General features: G+C 46.3%; 1 protein-coding gene across 3 annotated transcripts in view; it reads right to left on the reverse strand.

Moving 5' to 3' along the window:
• Positions 1-23,904, reverse strand: part of gna12a (guanine nucleotide binding protein (G protein) alpha 12a) — a 33,775-nt gene that overhangs the window by 4,265 nt on the left and 5,606 nt on the right. For all 3 annotated transcript variants that reach the window (XM_042085381.1, XM_042085383.1, XM_042085382.1), the window contains 2 exons: positions 17,405-17,620; positions 382-432 (listed from right to left, as the gene is read on the reverse strand). In XM_042085381.1, coding sequence (XP_041941315.1) covers positions 382-432; positions 17,405-17,620 — 267 coding nt within the window. The remainder of the gene's footprint in view (positions 1-381; positions 433-17,404; positions 17,621-23,904) is intronic.

The raw sequence follows: 23,904 nt of genomic DNA on the forward strand, positions 1-23,904 counted from the left end.
TCTAGGGCTACATCTGCCTCACGGTGGGCAGTCTTGTACTCCATGCTCTCAGTGAGCAAAACACAGAGCACTTTGCTATCACTCTCAAACTGCCTCTTGGTACGTTGGGAGTAAAAGATTCACTACAAAAAGAGGTCACTTGTGAATACATTATAAAACTACAGTTCAAAGATTAATAAAACAAAAACATCATTATAATCAAGTGGCACTGACGCATATTCATGGCATGCATCTCTGTGTCAGAATGTTCTTGGCAGTTCTCACATGTGCAATGATGATACATGTGTTCTGCTGTTTTTAATCTGTTCTTGACGGTACAACAGTAACTATGAGATTATGAGTGTCCCATTTATTAAGGAATATTGCACAAAGCTGACTCACCAGTTCCCCAATGCGATCTAAGTTGTCCAGGAAGTACTTAACTGATTCACTCTAAAAAAAGATAAAGAATAATTATCCTTTACATGTGTTACACAACCTCCATCATTTCATAACTATTTGAAAAAAAAAACAAGATAAAACAGATACTTCAATAAACAGAACACGTTAAAAGCAGTTTTTGATTTGACACATTCTCAAACATATTCGGGAAGAGGGATGATGAGACTATACCCACACCATAAATTCACCATGACTCATTCAACTGCCAATGTTAACCATCTGACCTGAACTGACCGTTTGCAACGTACTATATAGCTTAAGCATCTTTAGCTGGCTGCCATCTCTGGCTGCAGGGGATAGAATATGAAAAATCTGGGGCTCGGCTAAAAGAGTTAAGTCTCTAGAGCTTATTCACTCAACTGTTCAAGCAGACCAAAGGTGCACACATGACTAATATGACTTCTTCTTCTTTGGTGTGACCAGAATGCTAGTCCAGCAAACATAACCTTCACTTCACTATTTATCATATAGATAGCCTGGATAATTGATTTGTTCTGGGACATTTTGAAACAATCCATCTATCACCTGTCCATAGTTTCCCTCATTCTGTAGTGGTTCTCCATGGTCCCACATAGAAATGAATAAAGCTGGTGAATTGGGTCCCGGAAAGAGCTATTGTTTCATATCAGGACAGTGGCCTTGAATTTTGCTGTGTGTGTGTGTGTGTGTGTGTGTGTGTGTGTGTGTGTGTGTGTGTGTGTGTGTGTGTGTGTGACATTGGGGACTGGGCCTGTGTGCCTCAGCTGTGATGTGTGTGTCTGACAGAGCTCTGGCCTGGCCCATGCTCCCAACAGGAAACAGCTGTGTGTGAAAACAGGGGATTAACAGCCCACAGACAGCACTCTGTCACACCCCAGACCATACCACCCTTTCAGCCCCCCCACCCCCAACATACACACACACACACACACACACACACACACACACTCTCTCTCTCTCACACACACACACATCCACACACACATACACATACACACACACACACACACACAACATACACACACACACACACACTCTCTCTCACACACCCCCAACACACACACACACACACACACACACACTCTCACACACCCCCTACACACACACACACTTACACACACACACTTACACTCACACACTTACACACACACTTACACACACACACTTACACACACAAACTTACACACCTACTCAGACACTCATATGCCTCTCTGCCACAGCTACTTCTCTCTCTCTCCATCTCAACCCACACACCCCTACATGTACAATCTCACATAAACTCACATAAAAACACAAGAATAACACAGATACTTCTCTATGTCGTTATGTATCTCACACACACACACACACACACACACACACACACACACACACACACACACACACACACATTCACACATGCACATGCAGACACACACAGAAAAGCCCACATGCATACACCATAACTGTCCAGTACAACAGGGCCAGGAAATCAAGGCGATATCTGATAACACTGCCTGTGGGTTTTATCAATCCCCTTCTTGAAACATGCACGTGGAAGACAAACATTCTTTCCCTCTTGCAATAATAAAGCTCTGGGGCCATTGTCAGACACTTGGGCAGTGAAAAGTTGGAAAGCGAAGCCATGTCCAAGGCAAGCTAAGCCATCCAGCTGGCCGACGCTGGGCAAACACTGACCGAGCGATGGAAGCCTGCTATTACAGTTTCGGAGATCAAGATGCTAGTCATGCATGGCATCACAGGGTCAGTTAAGAGGATTCCGTCCACATATGGTATGTGTATTACACAGCCGTTAATCAGTAAGTTATTGTAAAAGCATGCGAGTGTTAACTGATGAGCACCACAATAATCATTTCCTTCCCTGTAACAGCAACAGATCCATGGCTGAGGGTTCCAGTCAACAGATGCAGTTGAGGATTTTGATTGGATCGGTTTGGTGCTCTGCATGCCTCTGTTCCCCTCCACTGTCTCTCTCCGTCTCCATCTCCGTCTCAGCGCAAGAACAAGACCAAGGGCAGACTTTTCACCAGCCTGGCCGGGCGCAGCCCTCACACCCACCACCACCACGCTGCACCCTGCTTGCCAGTGTGGGAAAGAGCAGCACCACGAGGCCTGCAGGACCCTCCGAATAAAAGCACAGCTCTGCTTCACGGCCACATAAACATGCACGCGTGCCCATGGGTATTCGTGATTGGCCAGGCCCGACTCTTCGAGGGACGGTGGGTGGGAGGGAGGCCAGATTAAGCCCGAGCTGAAGGGGCCGCTGTGGGATGGAGCTCTCGGGTCAGAACCCCACCATCCTCCACCCGCACCCTCCACCCCCAACCCCCGTCCAGAACTGCGATGGCTATCTCTGCGGTCATTCTCCCCTCTAAATAAACACAGCACTCGCAGACACACACAAATGATATCTAATTAAAGGCACGTCTTGCTCTAAAGCCTTCTTGGGCTCGAAATGGTGAAAATATAGCCTGCAATGATGGAAGGACGACAAAAAAAAATGTTTTGTTGGTAACCAAATTTAGTCCTTCATCCAAATATAAACACGTGCTGCAAGCCCCAAGACCCGCATTGCCAGTGTCATTCTGACACAGCTCTGGCATGCATTAGTTCCTCCTTTTAAGAAAGATGTGTACCGGTACATCTACTTACACTATACCATAGGGACTCTGAGCTTCCTGTTGCTTTCAAGCACCCCTCCCCTCCCTCCCTCCCTCTTTCTGAGGCCTTTTTTTCTGCTCAGAGCAAACACCCAACTAGCTGATGCCCCCCCCCCCCCCCCGCCCCAGCGGATATGGACCGCTTGCGTCCAGAGCTAGAAGCCACCAAAGACCAGATCATCTGAAACCGCAGCCCCCCACCCCCCTCTACTCTGACTACTCCTGATTAAGAAGCATTCCAGCGTACAGTGTTATTACACGATCATTATCTTGTTTGCGGGCTCATGTCAGCACATTACTGATGCAACAGTGGCTGAGAATCCACTTGATATTCGTGTGAATGTAACCCTGTTTCTCTCATCAGACTCAGCCATGGGCAGCCATGGCCTACTGGTTAGCACTTCGTACCTGTATACCGGAGGGTTGCCGGTTCAAACCCCGACCAGTAGGCACGGCTGAAGTGCCCTTGAGCAAGGCACCTAACCCCCCTCGCTGCTCCCCGAGCGCCGCTGTTGATGCAGGCAGCTCACTGCGCCGGGGATTAGTGTGTGCTTCACCTCACTGTGTGTACACTATGTGCTGTGTGTGTTTCACTAATTCACGGATTGGGATAAATGCAGAGACCAAAATTTCCCTTACGGGATCAAAAGAGTATATATACTTATACTTATACTTCTTTCTGTTGCAAACTGTGTATTGTCAAGCAAATCTTAAGTAAACACAGACAAACCGTTTTCTCATTATAGTTGGCCATGTCGTCCCTCCATATCCTCTCTCGTGAACCACAGTTTTCTGAATCCCAGCATCTGTGTTGGACGAAGACATGAACCACAGTTCTCTGAATCCCCAGCATCTGTGTTGGACGAAGACATGAACCACAGTTCTCTTGCAATCCCAGCATCTGTGTTGGACGAAGACATGAACCACAGTTCTCTGAATCCCAGCATCTGTGTTGGGACGAAGACATGAACCACAGTTTTCTGAATCCCAGCATCTGTGTTGGACGAAGACATGAACCACCAGTTTTCTGAATCCCAGCATCTGTGTTGGACGAAGGCTTCTGCTAAAAGACGACCAGGCCGGAAACCCGCTCTCTGAGTCTGCCTCCCCCTAGTAAATAACACCCTATGTAAATAATCTGCCTCATGGCGAATAAAAAACAACATACAGAGCTTGATTTTCCAGTTCTCATTGACTGTTTGCCTTGGAACGCGCATGGAACTGTGGTATTAAAGCCCCACGCGGGGCTTCCAGCACCTTCTGCTGGAGTTCACAGAAACGCGGGGTCTCTCCCCCAACAGAGCTGACCTCCGCACAACCATAAAGGCTTCCTTTCATCTGGGCAGATAGAGTTTTATTATTATGATTTTTACCAAAGGGAGGGGCTGGGCTAGGGGGGGGGGGGGGGGGGGGGGGGGCAGGAGGATAGGAGGGAAGACGGGGGAACCAACTGGGGAGACTCCAAGAAAGAGCACATGCCGGAGCTGAAGCTATGGGGGAAAACAATGATGTCAGCCATCATCGCTTGGGGAAGCCGCAGAGAGCCTGAGATAATAACTCAGATGCATCTCTTTCTGGCCCCTATATCACTCACAACAGAGCTTTGAAAAAGGTGGTGATACTGTTTTTGACAGAAATTAAGAAACACCCACTGAATTATAATATCTCTATTGTTATAATAATGACATACTCTCACTTGTTTTCAGATCTGAAATGAGTTAGATATATGTGAGTCTCGGCGGTTGTTATTACAGTAGAGACTCTATTGTTTTTGTGCCCCTCCTACTACAAAATGACAGTCTTTCAATAATTGCTCTGGGCATAAACATAAAATTTTCCATTTACGCCCTGAAGAGAATATCTTTAAACTGCACAGCAGCCCTGAGCATCTGAGTTGCCCACCGCAGGTGTGTGGAATGATCAATACTATGAGAACTGTGTGTGTGTGTGTGTGTGGTGTGTGTGTGTGGTGTGTGTGGTGTGTGTGTGTGTGTGTGTGTGGTGGTGTGTGTGTGTCACTGTCAGAATGAGAGAGTGAGAGAGAGAGAGAGTGAGAGAGAGAGAGAAAGAGAGAGAGAGAGAGAGAGTGAGACAGCTGTCGTGTAATGGAGAGCTCATCTGTCACACCTCTCACCGGAGCCATGTCACCACTACCTTGAGTGGCAGAGGTCGAAAAGTGGCCAAGGTCTGACACACACACACACACAAACACACACACACACACAATCTAAGAGCATGCCTCACACAGATCTACACACACACAACCACACACTCTGATGGTCTGCCACACACACACACACACACACACACACACACACACATATGTGAGAGTCTTCTTCCACTAATTTGACAGACATCCGGTCTGTTCAGCTACGCAGGGACAGGGCCAACGCTCTCACTCATGACAGGACAGGACAGCAGCTAAAATAAAGATGTGCCCTGGTGGGGACACTTGGGGGTGGCGTGACATCTCAGCCCGATTGCTTCCCATCACCAGCGATCCTTCTGGCTGGCTATTCATCCCACAAAGAGGGCCCACATCAGCCTGCAGGACGGCCAGACGCTGGAGGCAGGTAGGAATGACCAGTACTGACCATGAACAGCATAGCATGACAGACTATTGTCTGTCTGTCTGTCACCCTGCAGCCTGGTGTTAAGTGCTTATCCCACAGGACACAGCCCCCGCGTGCTGATCTGGGATTGTGTTAAGGCCTGTGAGAGAGTGTGTGTGTGTGTGTGTGTGTGTGTGTGTGTGTGTGTGTGTGTGTGGGTGTGTGTATCTGTGCGTATGTGTGTGTCATCAGGCCAAGAAAAGAACATGTCCTCAACATCCCTCTTCACGGTCCTCTTAAGAGCTCTGGAACTTGTCTGTGTTATTAGCACACAAGTCACAACTGAAGGCAGGCCCTTCTCTCTCTCACACTTTCTCTCTTTCTCTTCTGTCTCTCTGCCTCTGTCTCTCTCTTTTTCTCCCTACCCCTGTCTGCCTTTCTTTCTCTCTCTCTCTCTCTGTCTATCTGCCCCCTTCTCTCTCTCTCTCTCTCTCTCTCTCTCTCTCTCTCTCTTTCTCTCTCTCTCTCTATCTTATCTTTCCCGTCCTAATGGAGGCTCCCGGTGGGAAATGTACCCTAGATGGCTGGAAACAAATCAGTGACGGGTGGAAAAAAAAGAAGGAGTGAGAGAAACAGAGAGAGGAAGAAGGAGAGAGTGAAAGAGAGAGAGGAAGAAGGAGAGAGTGAAAGAGAGTGCAACATAGAGAGATGAAGAGAAACAGAGAGAGGAAGAAGGAGAGAGTGAAAGAGAGTGCAACTAGAGAGATGAAGAGAAACAGCAAGGGCGTATGACACGCTACGACAGCATGGAGACACTGAAGGACATGGCTTCCCAGAAAGTCAGTTTTTCCCTCTTTCGCCTGCTCCCTTGGGTTGTAAGATTTTTTTTTTTTCTGTGCCGAACAGAACGCAGCACAACCAGAACAGCCAAGAGCAGAACAGACTTGCCATCTGTTTTACAAGTAGTTTCAGTTCAATATTAGTAGCCAAGCCATCTGCCTTTACCAGGGCAACGCCACACATGAACTACAGGTGGAAATTAGCAATTGTTGTATTACAAGAGCAATGTTTACTATTTATGCATTGTCCCTGTTTCAAATAAATACATTTCCATTCCAAATTTCCATGAACGTGAAAACTGAACACATGTAAAGATGACAGTAAACTCTGAAATACACAAGCATACACACAACATACACTTAATCTTTCTCTCTGTTTCTTCCTTAGAATTTCTTTGTGTCTTGCTCCCTCTCTCATTCCATTATCAGTCACTAAACATAATTGTTATAATGTACATGCCAACACATTTAAGGCAGGGAAACACCAATAACAGTCCTAACTGATTAGTGGGTATGCAATGGGAAATACTAAAACAGATTTAAAGAGGGTACCGGTATTTGGAATTAGTGGCAAAGCTACAGGCCTTCGAATACCCCTTTAAAAACATGCGCAATCTGAACTGCACCATAACTTCCCCAATTTGGCCTGGACATTATGTTCAATTACAATGACCAGAGCACAAGTGTATCATTGCACTGATAGAGTGGGAGTCGTTAAAGGTGATAGACTGTCATTGCCTGGCATAGAGAAGGCTGAACAAGACAGATAGACAGACAGAGAGAGGGAAGGAAAGAGAGGCGAGAGAGAGAGAGGGAAGGAAAGAGAGTGAGAGGAGAGAGAGAGAGAGGAGAGGAGAGGAGAGAGAGAGGAGGAGAGAGAGAGAGAGAGAGAGGGACGGGGCAGAGAGGAGGAGGCCGGTCGCTGTTATCCTCGATGGGAGCAGATTTTATCGCTCCTGACAGAATCTGTCTGCAGATAGCGCATGATGGACGACAGAGCAGTGGGGAGAAATATGGCGGAATCCTCCAGTGACATATCTGCAGAGTTGCACACCCATTACCTCAATTACCCAGAGGAGGAAGCGGGCATCTGGACAGACAGGGTAGTCCTGGAACCATCTCATCGTGTCGGAGGGGAGCAAGACGTACTTGCAATGAGGGGGGCAGTCTATTTGTGTGTGTGTTTGGGGGTAGGGTGCTAAATGTTCTTTCCAAACAAACACAGACATAAATGTTTTCCCTACTTAGCTGGGGTGGCACGGTTTTGCTGTTAAGGTTTTTGATGATTTTTTCCTTAAATTACAACCCATGGGAGTAATATGCATTTACGATAAAACCAAGCATTATTAAATCACAATCATTTCGCAAACAATGTTTACCAAAACAATAAGTATCGTCAAAGTATATGTCTGGTGTGTATTTAGGCAAAGGCTGGTCAGATGTGCTGAGCTTCCCGGGCCCCAATTGACGGAGAATGGAGAAGAGATGGGGAAACAGCCCTGGAGCAGTTGGACACACACACACACACACACACACACACGTGCACCCTCCGTCATATTTCCTTGGGCGATACGACCCTGACATCCTACAGTTTTACATTCAGCACCCAAACAATCCTGTGCTGCTTTGTAGCCATGTAGCCATTTTCCCAAGGCTATAATCCCCCAGTTGCTAAACCCACACACTCCAGTTCACTACCAGTACAACAGCAAGAGCCGAATACATTTTTGACAAGACACCCCCATACAACCCCTCCATCCCTCCGTTCCTCCAAGCCTCCCCCTTCAACAATCTGTCAAACCCCTACAAGTCCATTCTTTTGGTGAGCACCTCTCCACCAATCGCAGGCAAACACGCTGGACAGCTAGTGCTTTCTCGCCCTCTCAGCCCAACGAGAATAAAAAAAAGTCCACAAAAACACCACTAAAAGGAAAGTGCAACATGCATATCATTACATTGCTCTTTGTTGGTATACACAAATCGTATACAAAAAAAAGTTTGTCTGCACCCGGTAACCAAAAACAAAAAATGCAAACGTTACCAAAATGCCGTGCTGTTAGGAGATGGTGAAAAACAGGAGCCTCGTGAGCAACAATTTTAAACTAACCATCGTTATATGGTTGGAGAGTAGTGTGTAATTACGGGCAGACCCTGTAGCAGTTTTTTTATATTTAACAGTAACAGTTTAACAGAGTGATAATAATAATAATAATAATAATAATAATAATAATAATAAAAATCCACTTATTTATGGTTACAATTTATTTGAAAATACACAACAATCAGCTACACAACAGTCATAACTTGTACCCTCCAAAAATAACAACTACAACCAACAGAAAACACAGCTATTTTTCACTCAACTTCCCTGCTGGAGGAAGAAACGACTTCAAAGTCTTGAGTTACAAGAGGGGACTGCAATAACAAATACTGATTGAAAAGCCAGGATATCACACTGTTTAGGTCCTTAAATCACCCTCAAAGTATTATTTAAATATCAGCATACCACAACACAAATACACTTAGGTACAAATAGGTTCACCACTATGACCTCGGCTTTATTCATCAAGCCTCCTACAAGACTGATTCACAGATGAAGACGCCAAAAAACCATCAGCCAACTTCACAAAATGGCCCATCTCCTACGCTTAGAGAAACACAATCTCACCACGGCCAAGACTACATAAACAAACCAGGGTTCGGATTTGCTCGAACCAACAGAAACCAGATAAGTCATTAAGTGTGACATTTCATGAACTGCATAAATCACAGTACTACACGCAGCGGTAGAAAGACTTTGAGCCCGCTGCTCCTTGTCTAAACCGCTCCCCCCCCCCCCCCATCTCACACAATTTCTCACACAGCCCCCGGATCCATTTTGAATGTATAATGGCCTGTAAATCCCCCTGGTCCTGGGCTGGAGGGAGGCTTGGCATGGGCCAGCCTGCTCTGGATGGCTTCCAGGGTGGAGCCCGGTCCCTCTGTGCCCTGCTGCAGCCAGCGGAGAGGAGAGGCTTTTCCATTACAATAGCACTCTATTCGCAATACAGCATGAGGGGAGAGGGCCAGCAACACAAGAAAAGAAGAAGACAGCTCTCTCTCTCTCTCTCTCTCTCTCTCTCTCTCTCTCTCTCTCTCTCTTTTGTTGTGTTCTTTTCATGCTGACATCAATCACCCACCCACACACATATACACAAAAACATACACAAACACACAAACACACAAACACACACACGTCTGTATACAAACTCATGTGGATGGGAAGACACAAAAGAGCAAGCTGGTACTAAAAATCTACACACATAAAACTTTCTCTTGCACACACACATGCACACACACATGCATACAGACACGCACGCTCGCACGCACGCACGCACACACAAACACACAAACACACAAATGCAGACCTGCATGGCTCCACTAGCAAGCTCCCTCCACTCCAGTTTATTATGTACACTGTGTAATGGATTTAGTTTAATTACAGGGAGTGCTGAAACCCAGCGGCTGTATTGACTCTGCACCGCTCTGTCTTGGGAGCCAGTTATGCTCCGCACTAACTACTGCCACATCCTGTGAGAGCATCATCTAAATAAGTTCAATACAGCAGCTTAATGGAAAAGGAGCTCTGAGCCAACAGGCAAAGCCCATGCGTCACGTTTCTATGTGAGGGGTGTGTACCACATGGTACCACTGCAGCTCCCGAGACATACTGGCTCTATGTAGAGGTCTCCATTCAATTAAAGGAGCCAGCTAAAGTACATAGGGCCCCGACAGGCAGCTAAGTAATATATAAATAACAGTGATTAGCACAGCAAATCAAGTCTGGTGTCATAGTACTCTCCTCCCTCACTGTGTGTGTGTGTGTGTGTGTGTGTGTGTGTGTGTTGGTATTCTATATCTAAATATCTCCCCATCTTCCTCTGATCTCTCTTCCTCTTTTTACATCTCTGTCCTTCCTCACCCACTCTCTTTCTCTCTACCAGTCTGTCTCTCTTTTTCTGCCTCACCCTCTTCCTCTCTTCCTCTGCCTGCCTGCCTCTCTCTCTCTGTCTCCATCTCCCTCTCTCTCTCTCTCTTTCTCTGTCTCCATCTCCCTCTCTCTTTCTCGCTCTCTTTCTCTCTGTCTCCATCTCCCTCTCTCTCTCTCTCTTTCTCTGTCTCCATCTCCCTCTCTCTTTCTCGCTCTCTTTCTCTCTGTCTCCATCTCCCTCCCTCTCTCTCTCTCTCTCTCTCTCTCTCTCTCTCTCTCTCTTTCTCTCTGTCTCCATCTCCCTCCCTTCTCTCTCTCTCTCTGTCTCCATCTCCCTCTCTCTCTCTCTCTCTCTCTCTCTCTCTCTCTCTCTCTCTCTCTCTCTCTCTCTCTCTCTCTCTCTCTCTCTCTCTCTTTCTCTCTGTCTCCATCTCCCTCCCCCTCTCTCTCTCTCTCTCTCTCTTTCTTTCCCTTTGTCTCCATCTCTCTCTCTCTCTTTCTCTCTCCGGAGGTTGGGAGGTTGCGATGTCTGCAGAGGCGTGCTGTGCTGTGCTGTGCTGTGCTGTGCTGTGCTGCCGCTCCTCTGGAATGCGAGCTGAGCTATGCTGTGCTGCTTATCGCCGTGTCCCTCTGAGGGCAGCTCGAGTTCTGGACAGGGCCACCACTCCTCCTGGGCTTCTGCCCTATGCACACAAACACGCCCCTCCTCTGTGTGTGGACCCCAGCCCCACCTCAGTTCACCCTCCGCTATTTACTTTGGACTGTCCCTCTGAAGATTATCAGGGCCACTATTCTCTATATTTTTTGTTCTTCAAATCAGCCCACATCTACCCAGTAGGACTCGAGTGAGTTTTAGGTGCTACGTCAAAGCTCAGTTGTGACATCCTGAATGCTTTGTGAACTTCTAAAGCTTTTAAAGATAGCAGGTCGCTGGGCGATCCTGATGACAAACAAAGTGACTTATTATAGATTAGTGGCAGGCAGCTCCACAAAAGCCCACCCACCCCCTCGGCGGTGCAATGACTTGCTTAGGACGGGAATTCAGTTCGGAACATGGTGACCTACGAGAATCCAAACAAGCCTGTGTTTATCTAACAATGGAAAACTTACGGACATTCCGTTTTTTTCGTCCTCGCGGGAGGCGAGCGATTACCCAGTGTCTGATGTCCACTTCTGGCTAATCTGGCAGATGACCCACTTTTCTGTTTCTGTTCTGCGGCGCTGGTGGTGCAGCCTGCAGTCGCTTACAGAGGGGTCACAAACATCAACGTTGGGAAATAATACATTGAGGAATTTGGCCCGGGCCAAGAGGAGGAGGAAGAAGAGGAGGGTTGGCTGGGTGGGAGAGTGGGAGAGTGGGTGCGAGCGCTTGGAGGAATGCCTCCACTTTGGCTGCTGTAAACGTGTGTGTGTGTACTGTACCTGTGCTTGGAGAGCGAGCGCCAAATACGATGGAATGTTTGAGGAAGGAGGCAGAAGAATGCGCCGCTTCACTCACTGGCTGGGTTGTGAGATCGGTCAAATGGGGCTGCCGCTCTACGGGTTGTCACAGGACAAAAGCACTGGGCCAGAACCAACCATCCTCCTCCTGTTCCCCCCCTCTCACACACACTCAAACAAGGGTAGCCAAAAGCCTAGCGCTGTTCGGATGCTTACGTTGGCTAAACCCCAGAGTGTATTCCTGCCTTGGCGCAGACGACCCCTGAAGAGTAACCCCCTTCACCAGGAAAGAGATGACACCTACCACCTCTTGTCCTCTGAAAAGCCTTTCTTTCTCTCTCTCTCTCTTTCTCTGTCTCTCCCTCTCTCTCTCTCTCTCTCTCTCTCTTTCTCTGTCTCTCCCTCTCTTTCTCTCTCTCTCTCTTGTTACGAAACCACCACTCGCAGTAAGAGTTTTGAATGAATCCCTTTTTTCCTGTGCGGTGGAAAAACTGATGAGCAAGACTGGAGTGATGGACCACATGAGTGTGCGACATATTTACACATGCGTGCAAAAAAAAAAAAAAAGACATCTGGGCTGCATTAGGGCCCGTGTTTGCGAAAGCATCTACTGAACACGCAGTGCTCTGTGCTCGTGACGCAATTCCCAAAAATGAGCAGTAAAGATGGAGGGGTCCAGGGGGCCACGCATGACTTGGCCCATAAAAACCAACCTGCCAAATGGGGAGAGGTGTTCAGCAGCAGCGGCCCCTGGCAAGCCCCAATCCAGGAGCCTGGCCAAGCACACAGCACACAGCACATGGCACACACAGACACGCCACTCCAAAGTGAAAGCATTTTGTTTTTCCCCCTGCAAACAGTGGCCAGCTCGCTGCCAGGAACGCAATCATCGCACGCTCGTCACGGGCCACAGAGCGAAGAGGACACTACTGTCATTTTTCATCGCACACAGACATAGCTGACACCTAGGCGTCAGCGGTGTGTGCCAGCATGGACACATATGCAGTCTGCTGTTGACATCAGTGACCTGGAGATTTCTTATAAAACAGGTTGTGATGGTGAGACCAGATACAAATTATGCACAAATGTGTAAATATCGGAAGCACTAGTGCTATTAACATGCATGTTTCCATACTGTGTGCCTCTACTGCGAGTCACTTGGGATTAGAGTGACTCTGAGGTTGTGTTTGACATAGTTTAGGGCTTAAAGTTTGTATCAGCGATTTCAGGCCCAAAAAAGTCCCAAACATAAATGATCATAGCTCCGATCCGCTAGCTGTTTGCCCCATAAGCAGGCCGCCAAAAAAATGCATCTCTGTAGGCGGCCTAGGCTCCAAGATCTGTACACAAAAACAATTGCTACCAACAAGGGTTGGCAACCCAAAGGCCAAAGGCTCAAAGGCAAAATAAAGTGTTTCAACCAATAACCAACGAGATGCACATTTTAATGGAGGAAGGGAGGGGGAGGGAGTTGCGAGCTAGCTCTCTGTTTGTGTTTGAACATCAACAGAAGTGACGTATCCCTGATATCACTGATACAACCTTTAATATTCATGGTATTCCCCTTCCTTTTCTATAGCATTATAAAACTAGCTTAGCATTACCAGAGCAACTTATACCCCTGTGCATTATACATGCCTGCTATTTGTTACACTCATGAATATGCTCCTTAAATATTGTTCCAGATGTTATGTTTTCTAGTCAGTTCCATTTCTTCAAAAGCGCGAAAAGTAAACTCAATTGGTGACCGCATTCTATTTCAATCAGGCACTGAAACTCAAAAACGATTCTACGGACTGGACTGGACTGGGCTGGACTGTGACATATCCACAAAAACACAAACAGCGCTTTTCCCCCCTGCTCACTGGAAGGCCGCTGTGGCTTTTGTGGGCAGCCATGTCAGCCTTCAACAAAGCAGTGCCGCAGACTTCCTGTCGGCTGACTCTCAAAAGAGCTCAGCGAGAGAGAGAGTGATAGAGAGAGACAGAGAGAGAGAGAAAGAGGGAGAGAGAAAGAGGAAGAGAGAGAGCAAAAGCAGTGTTTGCGTCCAAACACAATAAGGCTGGACTGGTCGTTCCGGCGCTCCCATCCACTCTGATGGGTCTGGGTCTGAGTCGGCCCCTGAGACTAAACAGAGCCCCACTCTGCAGTACTGCAGCCCTGCCTGGCTGTCATCTGTCCCCGTCTGGAGGTCTGCTTCCCAGTTTGGGTCATGTCACAAATAAACGGGTTACAATTTCAGGTGACAGATTTTATACGGTATTTTATGTGATATTTAAGTCAAGATAATGAATGATTGATGAAAATCGCGTGGTCAATTTGCAAGATGAATAACATGGCTCACGAGCAGCCTCCACTCTTCTCCCTCCTGCCTGCTCTGCACACAGACCAGAGAGCCACAATAGTGAAGGCACAGGGCATGGTGGAGAGAACTCATACAGTAGGTCTGTTCTCATGGCTTGTGCCAGCACTTCTCCTAAGAGCCTCCCTCTCTCTCTCTCTCTCTCTCTCTCTCTCTCTCTCTCTCTCTCTCTCTCTCTCTCTTTCTCCCCGCTCTTCCCAGGGCTTGGTCTCAGCGGACACGCTGGAGTCGAGGCCAAATCCCTCCATGCTGCTTCTCCTCTCGCATGTCCACACAGCCCCTGACAGGCAACACTAATGCTATGCAGCCCAGATCCTCCTGGGGGCTCAGGTTATATGGCAAAATGGCTTTGCCATGTGGGCTAATTGCTCTACTGCTAAGTGTTCTTGGCACGTCAGGCCCACTGGTGCTGTTTCCTACAGATGTATCATTAGCTGTGCCAGGCCTGAATGGGAACTACAAGTAACATACTCTCAGTTAATGAAGAGGAATTTATGTCTGGTTTACAGTGGGCCTAGGGCAAACAAAAGGCAGAGAAGCTCTGCACACCCACACACACACACACACACACACACACACACACACACACACACATTACTCACATACAAACAGCAATGTCCTAGACTGGCTTCAATGATCTCCACTTGCCAAAAGCGTCAGGAAATGTGGATACTAGACAGCCAGCGAGACCGAAATATTATGTCATATCCAGCCAGTGTTGGGACACTTCTGGATGTGGCCAATATTCGCACAAGCACTCCCTTGTTCAGAAACAAAGAGAAGGAGAGAGAGAGGTGAAGAGATGGCTTAAATACTGGGCTCACTGTGATAGCCAGACCACTGTATAATCCTCCCACTCACTCAGCTCAAAATGGCTTCAGTAACAAAAAGACCCTCACACTCGCGGTGGACAAAAGAATTGTAGAGGGGGGGGCAAGGGCACGGAACCTATGACCCGAACTCCCTGTGCAACACGAAGAATCTGTCAGGGGTTAACAGGCCTCAGAATTGAGAGAGTGGAAGGCTGCATTTAGATGATATCCACAGACGTCACAAGCGCTATTACAGAGCATTAACATTCAAAACAGCCTTCCAATTGAGAGGGTAGAACACATTTAAATGGTAAAGAGGTCGAAATAATGAAACACTCTTTGTTGTCGAACACAAAAAATGAGGGCAGACATGCTCAATAAAGGCATCTGGCAATCCAGCGCTCTTTGTTAGGTTCTAAGATTGATTGAATTGTTTGCAACTCAATTAAATGCTCAAAAATCAGGCATCCCCCATCTCTCGTTTTGTACAGAACGGTAGAATAGCTCAGTTCACTGATCCAAGAAATAAATTGAGTTCATTTGTACTGCTGCCCAGCCCTGACTGCAAAGACCACTTTTAAGAAAAAGTAAGAGATTGAAACAAGGGAAGAGACCCACCGACTAATGTTGGGCAGCCGTAATTCAATTCACTTAGGGGGCAAATTAAAACCAAATTCTCTTATCTGATGGAGATGTCCACAGACAACAGAGGGTCTGTCTCATTTGATTTTGCGCACAATGTGACCGCGGGGACATCCCGAGATGTAAACATGGGCAGTAGTGCCAGGCGGCACGCGAGGGCAGGACGGGGAGTCTCCACAGAGCCTTACTCCACCTCAGTGCACTGCGTCCCTTCATCAAAGCTGGCCCCCCAAATCTGATTATGCTGGTGATTATAAGAGCCTATGCTGAGTCTTTGAAATGCATATCACAGAGAGGGGAGGCAGGGGAAGGGTCAAGGATGAGGGCGCATTGGGTGACTGTCATGTGACGGGAGGCCTCATCTTTCAAAAGAACTGGTGGCAAAGGCACGATATGCCAGTGAACTTGCTTGCTTTTTCCCCCCCTTTACGCTTAGGAAACCCTTGTGTTCGACTAGACACCTACTTGATTCACCACACCATTACATTTTAGAGAGCAACATGAGAAAAGGATGAACCAATAGAGAGAGGGACTGTAGAGAGACACACTCAACCTGCACATATTGCTGCCTACTGGAGCAAGCTGGGTGATCTCCTCTCGGGAGATGAAAGTTGCTCCTGAACCGCCTGTTCAAGTTTTGTGCTACTGCCCTACTTTTTAGCGATAAGACCCTCCATAAAAAAGGTGAAATATTCATAAAGACACGGATGCATTGTGACAGAGCCGTGCATATTCATGACTACTCATGTGCTGCACAGACAGTCTGATTAAAGATTGAGAAGATTCCTGCACAGAGACGCCCAACTCATCAAAACCCTGTAGGTATGCGCGCATCCAAGCATGGCACACATAAATAAATCACCGTGGCGACCAGGTTCCCAGCTCTCAGAAGGTCTAATTAAGGACATGCACATGTCTTTAATAGTTTGTCTGACAACTTTCAGCTTCTTTCCGCTGTATTGCTAATTCATCACAATGTGTTCTGCTTCTGTGCCTTCTGGGTTTCTGTCAGACTATGGTAGTGCTAGAGCCGGAACTTTAGCAGCTTCACTAATTTCCAAGCAGATGTATCTTCCTGTAAGCACATCTGTGTTGTCATTTCCAACAGAATATGGATGTGGTTGTTCTGCTTAAACAAGATCATATGTTTGTGTATCCTTATGTCTGTGTACATTTATATGTAAGCAAAAGAATGTTTAGACAAAGTCACTTTTAAAACCAAATTTCATGGATACTTAGGGGCACATGCAATCTTATTTTTGTTGGGTGACTTGATGTTACAAGAGTTACTTTTATTTATGTTTTTCATTTTTTTCATGTTTGACATTACATTGTGACTGTGGGAATCCCAGTTATGTCCCCCCTTCATGCATTGTACTTTTAGGCACTGACTAAGAGAAAAAAATTCTGTACTTCCCTTTGCTTCTGTAAAGTGGTGAAGGACTGTGAATGTTGCAATGTTTCTCTCAGGTGCTTCATACTACCTACATACATACTAAAACAGGGCCCACAGTACACTCTCTGTGAGCAGACTAGGCATGACTGAGTCAGTGGGCTGCCCGTCTATTTCTCTCCACTCTGACTGAAGAGACAGTGGATCGAGAAAAAACTCATGTGCTCCAATTCTTTCAGTAGATTTAGTAGCATGAAGTATCCCATTGTACTGTTCAGGTCAGTGGGTTGCTGTTGCTGTTTTGGTGGACTCACCAGTTGGAACTCGCTGCGGCGGCCGTAGGCCTCCTGTATCCCCGTGTCCCCCCACAAGGCCTGCAGAGCGGGCACGTACAGCTGGAAGGTGCAGGGCTCCACGGGCAGCCCGGCCTTGTTCTCAAAAGCCATGACGAACATGCCGTGCTTCTCATTCTCCGAGTTCTGCCAGGTCACACCCAGCTTGTCACGGGCGTCCACCAGCACCCTCATCCCCTGGACCAGAGAGAGAAAGAGAGAGAGGATGGACAGAGTGAGAGAGAGAGAGAGAGAGAGAGGGGACAGAGGCAAATAGAGAAGATTTAGGGAACAAAAATTAATGGATTAGATTAAAGAGAGACAGAAAGACAAACTAGAACAAATGCAACAAAGAGAGAGAGATTTACCAGACAAAAGAAACTAGAAAAGCTAGAACAGACAGTGGAAAGAGATATAGAGTCATCATCCATTACTCCTGTCTGCACCCTCAGTCACACCTCCAGCAGGTCAGATGTGCAAACACACACACACAGAGGCTTTTTAGCTCCCTGCAACACCCCCCCCCCCCCCCCTCCACTATCATTTACAGACTCCATTAGCAGTGAAGGTTCTCTGTCCAAGGTGTGTGTGACCCAATGCTCAGGTCATCCGCTCTGAATCTGGCTTACGGATTCAGTTTGGAGACCAGTTTCCTAGGGATACATTTCATTTTGAGTAGCAAAAACAGAGAGATGGAGAAAAAATTACACCAAGCAAACGTATCACTAGAAGTGCTACTTGGTTCTTCCTACTCATCGGTTGTGATTAAGTGTCACTCCATTTGGCAGAAGAGTCGGTGACCTAAAATGTAGCCGAGCTGAAAGAACTAAATCATGCAGAGTCGCTCTCCTTAATGTACATCTCTCTGCTGCCTCACAGAGGGCTCCGCCATATCCCTGTCACAAATAATAACATCTCTGGCAAGCTGATGTAGGCAGCACTGTCTGGTCTATAAACAGAGCCATGACAAAAAGCCTTCCAGGGGAAGCCAAAAAGAAGAGCTGCTCGGAACTCCCGGGAGGACTGTAAATTCAGGCCGACCACAAGTTCTTATTGGACCTTTTCATTTCCAACTATAACAGAGAGTGTACTAGCCAAGCTCCGGTGTGGGTGGGACTGAGTATATACACTAGATCTCCCACTTCTTAGGCACCACGTGCCAGACACACAATGGAAATATCATAAGGGGTTGGATGACTTTGTTCCTATTTATTTCCCTCTTCAAAGCAGCACAAATATAAGCAGCTAAGCCGGCTTAATTGTAATTGCAGGACTGACCACAGACGATGCTTCTTCTTACCCCTTGGAACAAACAGGACACCCACTATTCAATTTGGCGCACTAAAATAACATCCTGCGCTCAGAAGGCATCCCAGAAGGAGGCTTCTGTTCCTTCTTCTAAACGGCATGTGAATCAACACTGGTGTTACTCACACGGTGAGTCTGTGCCACTAGCTGGCTGGCCTGGTATAGTGATTACGAGCAACATGGGATTCTGGTGGGATTCTGCCCCCACACTGTTTATTAAAGCTGTCCATCTCAGTGGCCACTGGCCAGCCAGCGTGCCACTGAGTACCTGTCTGCGCCATGTCACGTGCGAGCTGGGATGGCAGTAGCAGGCCAGAACCCGAGGGGTTATGGGAAACTCACGTGCGGCTGAAGCATATGGGAGAGATCACTCTAATAACTTGAGGAACAGGGATGCTGTGAAACGTGTAAAAGCCAGGGAGGTTTTGCAACAGGAAATGAGTGCGGTAGGGTCCCGACGGGTCCGAGCGTTGTCTCCGTCCACACGCTGGCTCACCCGCCGTGGCTCTTCCTGGTCAGCCAACAGCTCAGCACTAAAATAAACAGCCGCAAGCCTCCCCCACTGACGCCGCAAAAATGCTCTTTATCGCCAGCGCACTTCCAACACTGTCAGGCGCAAGACAGGCCACCTTCCTGTGGGACACCGCCACCCCTGTGAGCTCTTATTTTACACCCACCCTGTTACTCTGTTGTCTCTTTCAACCTTGTTCTCTGGTTTCCCTTGTTCTCTCTCTCTCTTTGTTACTCTCTCTCTCTCTCTCTTTCTGGTTGTCTTTGTAATGTTTTTTTTAGTAAAACATCATTTATACTTTGCCATTGTCTCTTTTGTCTTGTTTACTCTGTGTAAGTGTTTACATTTTGTTTCCTTTATTGTTTACTGTCTTTATTTACCTCTCTCTCTCTTTCTTTCTATCTCTCGCTTTCTTTTCTTTCTGTCTCCCTTGCTCGCCTCCATTTCTATGTTTGGGCCCGTCTGCCCTAGACCCCACGCATGAATCTTTGACCTCTCACCTACTTCTGCCAGTCAGTATCTGGGGAAGGACAGGCTCTCCCGGGCAACTTCAACAGAAGGCAGAAAAAGAGAGAGAGAGAGAGAAAGAGAGAGAGAAAGAGAGAGAGAGAGAGAGAGACAGAAAGAGAAAGAGTGAGAGAGCTAGCCACGCTATCACAGCTTAGAGGTCAGATATGGGCCTTCCAATCTCTCCCCAGGCAATGGCACAGGCCCAAAAATAGCTCCGAAAACCACCAAAACCTCACCTCAGTGTGAGTGGAGAGCGCAATGCACTTCTCAGAAACACTGATGGGGGGAAAAAACAACCCCGACTGCTTATTTTTACAACTGTATCTCCCACTTCTAGTTCAATACGTTTCTTTTTCCTTTAGCCTTCAACTCTTTGACAATGAGTGACATATCAATGAGGCTTTGTGCTGGTATTATGGCCAGTTAGGGATTTTCCCCAACAGACAAACACGGGCAGAGTTGAGACAGTTAGAAAGACAAAGAAACAGAGTAAGATAGAAAGACAGAGAGAGAGAGAGAGAGAGAGAGAGAGAGAGAGAGAGATGCATATGTCTTGATGTCTTGAGATGCATACTGTATGTCTTGCTGATTATCTTGAATGCATATGTATTTGCCTTATATTTGTACTCCAAGCATTCTCTATGTTGTTTAAATGTTCGGTTTTGGCCATGCAAAAATATTTGTCATGCTAATAAAGCTTACTTGAAGTGAATTGAATTGAGAGAGAGAGAGAGAGGGGGAGAGAGAGAAAGAGTGAAAGAAAGAGAGAGAGAGGCTGGACACATAAGTGAGGAGTCAGTATGAGAGAGCTTAAGAGGCTCATACTCGCGGTGTGGTTATGATGAGTAAGCAGCCGGGGCCTGGGTCTGGGTGTCTCTCACCACCACTCAACCACAGCTAAATCAGCTAAACAACCCCTCGTCCTTCAGCCAGCAGCCGGCTCTGGAGCCTCCATCTTAACCCCGCCACCACCACTACCCCAACATGGGCCCCAGTCGCTGAGGATCGCTCTAATGCATCACATGGGAAAGACGGGCTTGAAAATGACTGCTCTGTCCCCCCTACACAACCACTTCCTGCAGCCTGTAGACATGTGACTCGGCACCCCTTGCCCACCCCACACCCCACTTTCTCTCATCAACATCTTGCAGAGCAGAAGTGCTGTGGTTTGACTTTCGTAATTAGTGGCAGAGTTCAGCAGCCCACTCATATAATCCCCATGCCCTGCCATGCACGCAACAACAACTAAAAAGTGCTTATTATATGCATGTGTGCATAACCACTTTCTGAATTTCAAAATGCTGGGGGGGGGGAGGGAATTGAATTGCTTGCATATACTGCTGTGTAAAACATAAATTGAACCCCATTAGACATGAAAAGTAAAGTAAAGTAACCTTATTAATTAGGCTATGAATTGCTTTTTTCACTTAAGTCTTGTCACTGAACCATTGGATGAAGAATGTGCCTAATACTCCTCTGCATTTGTGACTTTAAGCTTTAAGTAACCTACTCTTGCATATATGTGCAGATGCCATGTACCACAATTTATCTGTGCATGCCGAGACCAACTTTTGATTCTTTGATAAGGACAACAAGTTCATTATTTTGGGTTGCTATTACATTCGAATTGCAGACCAAAGACCATGTAGAAATGTGCTGTAATTTCTAAACCTGATCACTCTGGAACCATTTATTGTATAGCGGAATGCTTTACATCTTCGTAAGGTCGGCTGTTTATTTTGATATATGGTTTGTCATATGTTCAGTCAAGAGTTTGTGAGATATTCCAGCGAGAAAAATGTGTGTGGAGATGGGCGCAGAACTGTATGCATAATGCAATATGCACGAATTTAGCACAAATTTGGTTAGGCCTATATTCCCTCATCAGTCTCTTCTCGTTATCATAAGTATAAGTATATATACTTTTTTGATCCTGTGAGGGAAATTTGGTCTCTGCATTTAACCCAATCGGTGAATTAGTGAAGCACAAACAGCACACAGTGAGGTGAAGCACACACTAATCCCGGCGCAGTGAGCTGCCTGCTTCAACGGCGGCGCTCGGGGAGCAGTGAGGGGTTAGGTGCCTTGCTCAAGAGAACTTCAGCCGTGCCTACTGGTCGGGGCTCGAACCGGCAACCCTCCGGTCCAGAGTGCTAACCAGTGGGCCACGGCTGCCCCAGAAATTTTGATCATTTTGATCAGGCAAGTAATTTCGTTCAGAAAATATCAAATCTAAATAAACAAATTTACCTGGATACAACAAATGCTATTTTTTGATTGGATGTCGGGTGGCTATTTATTTTTTAAATTGTCTGGTGACTGGTGAGCTACTTCTGAACCCTGCGAGATATCCTCTCCTATATGCCTACGCCTTGTCGATTAATTATGTGGGTACCGGCAATGTTTGAGAAGTAGCAGAACGCAAGATTGTTGGCAGATAATACAAAGGCAAAGTACAGTCACTTCCAAATAAGTTTAAAGGTCAAGTTTGAGCCCAAGATTGTTTATGTACAGACTTATCTTCATTTAAACAAGTAATACCCAGATTTCCAGTGTCCTACCTATAACACATTTGGCTAGACAACAACTTTAAAATCATTTTTCTCAGTTTCACACTCTGGTGAGTTTGGTCTTTTGCCTTTGTAGGGCAAAGTAGACATACATGCCCATATGGTATAAACCCCAACTGTAAATATACACATGTAGAGTATTCTACTCTATACACACAAGTCTATACACTATACACTATACACACAATTCTATACACCATACACACAATTCTGTCCCTACACTTTTTGGCACTCCGCTCTAAAATATTTGCACAAAATACTAAATCCATTCCACCATAGGGATGCAATGAATGATACAATGACATTACAGTAAAAGCAGTTCAAAGATTACAAGATTACTGATACCACGCAAAAACTAGCTTTGCCTCAGTTCTTAAATCATATGCACTTTTGCACACACTGTACACACTTTTTGCCATGAGTAGCCTAAAATGCATTGCTCATTCAGTAAACACATGCAATCTGTGCAATAATCCCAGGTCATCAGCATCTGAACTCATTGAGTACATATTTTCCATGCTGGAGAACCTAAACCCTTGCCACTGCCTCTGGGGGGTAAGGAGGAACCAAAGATTCTAGAACAGAGCTCTGTTCTAGAATCTTTGGGAGGAACTACTTCTGTTGATAAGCAAGTAACTGCTTTTCAGTATTCAATTTGGTCATTATCAATAATGCCAAACTGAAAACAGAAATTAAGAGCACTCGATACATCATATTTGTGGATGTTTCTGTATTCACTGCTTTGGTTTGCATCTGGTTCAGTTCACCATCCAATATTCACAAATCAATTTCTTCAATCATATACCCCATTTGTCAGTGCATTTGATGATCTGTTCTCAGGATAGATAGTGCACACCAGGGCAAACTTCCAGTGGTATCTGGCAAAGGCAAACATCCTGTTTTTCTGAATAAGTTCAGAGAGGACTAGAGTTATAACTTGTGATCCTGATAGAGTCAGACCAGAGAGTAGTTATAGTATTAAGGATGATGCTGAGTAGTTTCACTTGTGTATGCTATGCTGTATTCATCTCTTTTCTTTACCTCTTTGTATAGATCTCTCAAAGAGCATGTGTTTGCTTGCTGGAGACAAAACATTTATGAATGTGTGTAATACTCATTATCAGTGTGACATTGCAAAGATCTATTTTTATTATAATGTTGTTATGACAGTGTGTTTTGACCTATGGTTCTCAGATGAGTGTCGTTTTGAGTTCTGTACGTGTAGTTTTGCGAAAATAATAAATTGTTGCAGGAAATGTGTCTAAGCAGTTTGCTCAGACAAGATGTATCTTAGCAAACTGTAAGTTGGGCAAGCCGAACTGATAAGGCAGTCAGCAATCAGAGAGATAACAGAACCTAACGACCACAATGTGAGGTTGTGAGGAATGTGTGTGTGTGTGTGTGTGTGTGTGTGTGTGTGTGTGTGTGTGTGTGTGTGTGTGTGTGTGTCTGTCTGTCTGTTTTGAGAGGAGTGAGTGTCTGGGAGGGAGGCACTCTGAGTGCAGACCTAATAAGCTCTGAGATAGGCCAAGTCAAGGAGGGGTCACTGTGGCGGAGCAAGCTGCCCATTCCCTCACCTCACG

The sequence above is a fragment of the Alosa sapidissima genome, chromosome 3 (genome assembly GCF_018492685.1).
Source record: "Alosa sapidissima isolate fAloSap1 chromosome 3, fAloSap1.pri, whole genome shotgun sequence".
Classification (NCBI taxonomy): Eukaryota; Metazoa; Chordata; class Actinopteri; order Clupeiformes; family Clupeidae; genus Alosa; species Alosa sapidissima.